Here is a 4,143-nt window from a genome sequence, read left to right as displayed (position 1 = left end):
GCAGCCTTGCCTTAGCTGGAGCAAGGCTGTGCTGGCAGGGGAAATGGCCATGTCGGCTGGGGCAAGGCCATGCCAGCTGGAAGAAGCCTTTGTCTTGGCCGGCGCAGGCTTGTCTCAGCTGGAGCAAGGCTGCGCCAGCCAGGAAAATGGCCACATCAGCTGGAGGAAGGCTGCACCAGCTTTAAGGTAAGGGAGGGAGGGAGGCAGGGAGCCGCGGGCTTGCCATTCACGAATAATTGAAACCGGGAATGGCAAGTTCGTGGATATGAAGGGACGACTGTATATTTCCCAGAATTCCATAGCATTGAGCCATGGTAGTTAAAGTGGTGTCAACCTAGATTATTTCTGCAGTGTGGATGCAGCTGTTGTTAACACAGGCTAAGGTATGTCCTTTTGTGTTCCTAGGTTTTCAAAATGCCTTCTCTTTTAAAATGTTCCCACAGGGGTTGAACCAGGTGTGCAAAAGGAATCTCGAAATCAGACACCGGCTCCGTCTGCAGCTCCAGCTCCATCTTCATCTAAGTACCATCGGGCACGTTCTGGGGGAGCCAGAGATGAACGCTATCGGTCTGGTAAGGATACCATAAAGTCATATGAGAAACAACTTTTTTTTTCCTTTTGGATTTGGGAAAGGGCCCTTACTCTTTAATTTGTATGCTGAAAATATTGTATATAAAACATTATTAGAGTTGGAGGAAGGAGGTGTGAAAATCTGAGGAAGGAACATCAACAGTTTTAAGATATGCAGATGACACCATACTATTGACAGAAAATAGCAGAGTCCTGGAAATATCTGCCCTCCCCCCCTCCTCCCCACGTGAGCTGCTCAGGCCTGTGCCGGCACTCCCGAGGCCATGCTGGCTCTCCACCAGGCCTGTGCTGGCTCTACCCGGGCCCACAATGGCAATCCTCAGGCTGGGTGGGTTCTCCCCTGGGCCCACAGTGGTTCTCTTTGGACCTGCAGGGGCACAGCTGCAACCCTCACAGACATCCCTCCAGCCCCAGACTTCCAGAAACTCCACCGAAAGTCTGGTGCCAGAAGTCCTGCCCCCCACACAGGGTGTCACCTGTTGCAGGGACGCCATTGCCTGTAGCTTGCATCCATTGTTCTGGGGCCTCTTCTCTGCAACAGCAGAAAACAAGCTTTTTCCACTCTCAATATGACACCTCTTCAAATACTTAAACAGGGCTATCATATCACCTCTTAACCATCTCTTCTCAAGGCTAACCATACTCAGCTACCTAAGTCTTTCCTCATCGGGCATGGTTTCCAGCCCTTCACCATTTTTGTTGCCCTCCTTTGGACATGCTCCAGCTTCTCAACATGCTGTTTGAATTGTGGTGCCCAGAAGTGGACACAGTATTCCAGGTGAGGCCCAACCAAAGCAGAATACAGTGGCACTGTTACTTCCCTTGATCTACACACTACACTTCTGTTGATGCAGCCTAGAATCATATTGGCCTTTTTAGCTGCCACATCACACTGTTGACTTATGTTCAGCGTTGTCTACTAGGACTCCTAGATCCCTTTCACATGTAATCTCATTAAGCCAGGTGTCTCCCATCCTATATCTATGCATTTCATTTTTTTGCCCTACATGCAGTACCTTACATTTCTCCGTGTTGAAAAAGTAAATAAAGTTTGGCTATCAGTCCTGAAAAAACACCAAAATCAAGACCCAGCAAGTGCAAATGAAAACCACCCAGGGTAAGGGGAATTTCCCAGCAGACAGTGGATCACTAATTAAATAGGCAACCTGAAGCCTTGCCATTCACCAACAGACCAACACACAGATTAACATGTAAATCACTTCCTCTCAACCAAGAGTCACACAGTATACAAAACAAACAAACAAGCTTCATTTATATACCGCTTCATACCGCCTAAGCAGTGTGTAAGCGGTTTACAACTGTAAGCTAATTTGTCCCCAACAAACTGGGTATTCATTTTAGCGACCTCAGAAGGATGCACGCCTGAGTCAAGCTTGAGCCCTTTTTGCTGATCTTGAACTCGCAACCTTATGGTTTTGAGTGAGTGGCTGCAGTACAGGCATTTAACCACTGCACCACCAGGGCTCCATGTTTGTGTGTGTGTGTGTGTGTGTAGATGCCAGCCACAGATGCTGCCGAAACATCAGGAATAACCTCTTCCAGAACACGGCCACATACCCCGAAAAACCCACAAAAAACTATGGATGCCAGCTGCAAAAGCCTTGACTGCACATTTGCCACGAGGCTACCTGCTCCCAGCCTATGACTTTCATTTCACATTAGAGAGTGGACATGACATCTCAAGCCGATACTGTGTTTGGCAAAGCTGTACTTCATTCATTTTTTATCTGATTATACTGGTTGGATGCTTTCCCTATATGTTATTACTGAATGCCTTTGAATCCAGCTTTATTTCCTGAATGTTGAATGCTACCTCTGTACTGTTTTGCTGAATGCCTTCTATTCCAGTCTTATTTTGGTACTGTATTTTACTGTTCCAGAGATTCTGACCTCCTTTGAAACCATATTGATTCTGTCATTCTTGTTGTATGACATATTGGAATAGAGGGTTGTTGTGCTTATGCTTGTTGACTATATACATGTTTTCAGTAAAGTTTGATTGTTGGCAGTGACACTCCCACCTCCTACTACTTGTAGCTTGCTAGTCTTCCACTTGTGTGAGTCATAGAGACCATGAAGAAGGAGGACAGGTTGCATACCTGTAACTGTAGTTCTTCAAGTAGTTATCTGTGAACTCCTATCCTCCCTTCATCATGTCATGTTAGTTCACATGGATGACTGAATCAGCTTTCTATGGAACTAGTGGGTTTTGGCCGGAGCCACTTATATAGAGCTGATAGAGGTGAGCAGGGCTACTGTCAAAACTCTTCAAAATGCTTTGAAAGAGGCATTGCGCAGGAGCAGAATGACCCATTTGTGTGAGTTCAGATGACCACTCAAAAAACTACAGTTACAGGTATGCAACCTGTCCTTACACTTACTGTCTTTGCTCCAGGTGATCATCTATGGCTTAAGTTTCCAAGTATTTGGAGAACAGAATAGAATCTTCATTTTGGTCATAGACTAGCACAGAACGGTATTTGGAGGCATTTGTTCTTGCATAGCAGCTTTATATTAATCTTCCAGTAGAGACCTATCCATGTCCAAAATCTTCATCCTTAGTAGAAGCTAAGACAGAAGGAAGCTCAGAAGATGAGGTCACAGTACCTTCCTCAATATCCTGCTCATTTGTTGCTCAGAAACCACTCATTTCTTCTGCTTGTGTTTTAACCATGTGGCCACTATAGATTGTGGCATTTAGGATCTTGGAGTTTGAACATGTTCTATAGCAGCTTCATTCTTCTGTACATGAATGAGTTACAATGCAGTGTGTACAGCATGGTAGTGCTTTTAACAACACCAGCAAGGACAAGAAAAACACAAGCAAAATTCAAATTTTAGATTCAAGTGAACTTGTGCATCTACTTCAACAAAGAACAAGATGTTATGAATAAGTGTTCAGATTTTGCTTGAACAGATTTTGTTCTGACTCACGATTTGACTGATGAAATGTTAGAGAAATTGCTTGGGTATTGCATGGCTGTTTATTTCCTGAAGTTATCAACCATTCTTTTCTCACATATAACTTTCAGTGAATGAGAGCCAGCAAGGTGTAGTGGTTGGAATATGGGACTGTGATTTGGAGCCCAGGATTTGAATCCTGGCACATGAAAATCCACTGGGTGACCTTGGGCAGGTTGCATTCTCAACCTCAGAGAAAAGCAAAGGCAAAGCCCTCTCTGAACAAATCTTGCTAAGAAAGCCTCGTGATGGGCTCTCCTTAGAAATTTGCCGTAAGTGAGAGCAGACTTGAAGGCACACAATAGTAACAGAACTTTTAGTGATGTTGTTGCTTTGTTTTGGTGTGCTGTGATCCACATAAACCAAATCAATCAATGTTCTTTAAAATTGTAGTTATGAATGTTAATTCATTCTTTTCCCTTTATTCAATTCATAATGGGGGATACATAATCATAGTCAGTTTGGGCTGCAGAAAAAAATCCCTCTCAGCCAAAATGTATTCTGGCCCCAAAAATACACACAACAGCTTTCTCATCCTACTGGAGATGATAATCTTCTGCCAGAGTATGC

At 44.3% G+C, this 4,143-nt stretch overlaps 1 protein-coding gene across 1 annotated transcript in view; it reads left to right on the top strand.

The window, feature by feature from the left end:
* The window catches only part of LOC121920443 (disco-interacting protein 2 homolog B-like), a 180,824-nt gene extending 177,115 nt beyond the window's left edge, over positions 1-3,709 (top strand). The window contains exons 2-3 of the mRNA XM_042447582.1: positions 444-572; positions 3,645-3,709. Coding sequence (XP_042303516.1) covers positions 444-572; positions 3,645-3,709 — 194 coding nt within the window. The remainder of the gene's footprint in view (positions 1-443; positions 573-3,644) is intronic.
* The last annotated feature ends 434 nt before the right edge of the window (positions 3,710-4,143 follow it).

This window comes from Sceloporus undulatus, chromosome 2 (assembly GCF_019175285.1).
Source record: "Sceloporus undulatus isolate JIND9_A2432 ecotype Alabama chromosome 2, SceUnd_v1.1, whole genome shotgun sequence".
Lineage (NCBI taxonomy): Eukaryota > Metazoa > Chordata > Lepidosauria > Squamata > Phrynosomatidae > Sceloporus > Sceloporus undulatus.
Note: the sequence above shows the minus strand (reverse complement) of the source record. Positions and strands in the feature narration are given on the sequence as shown.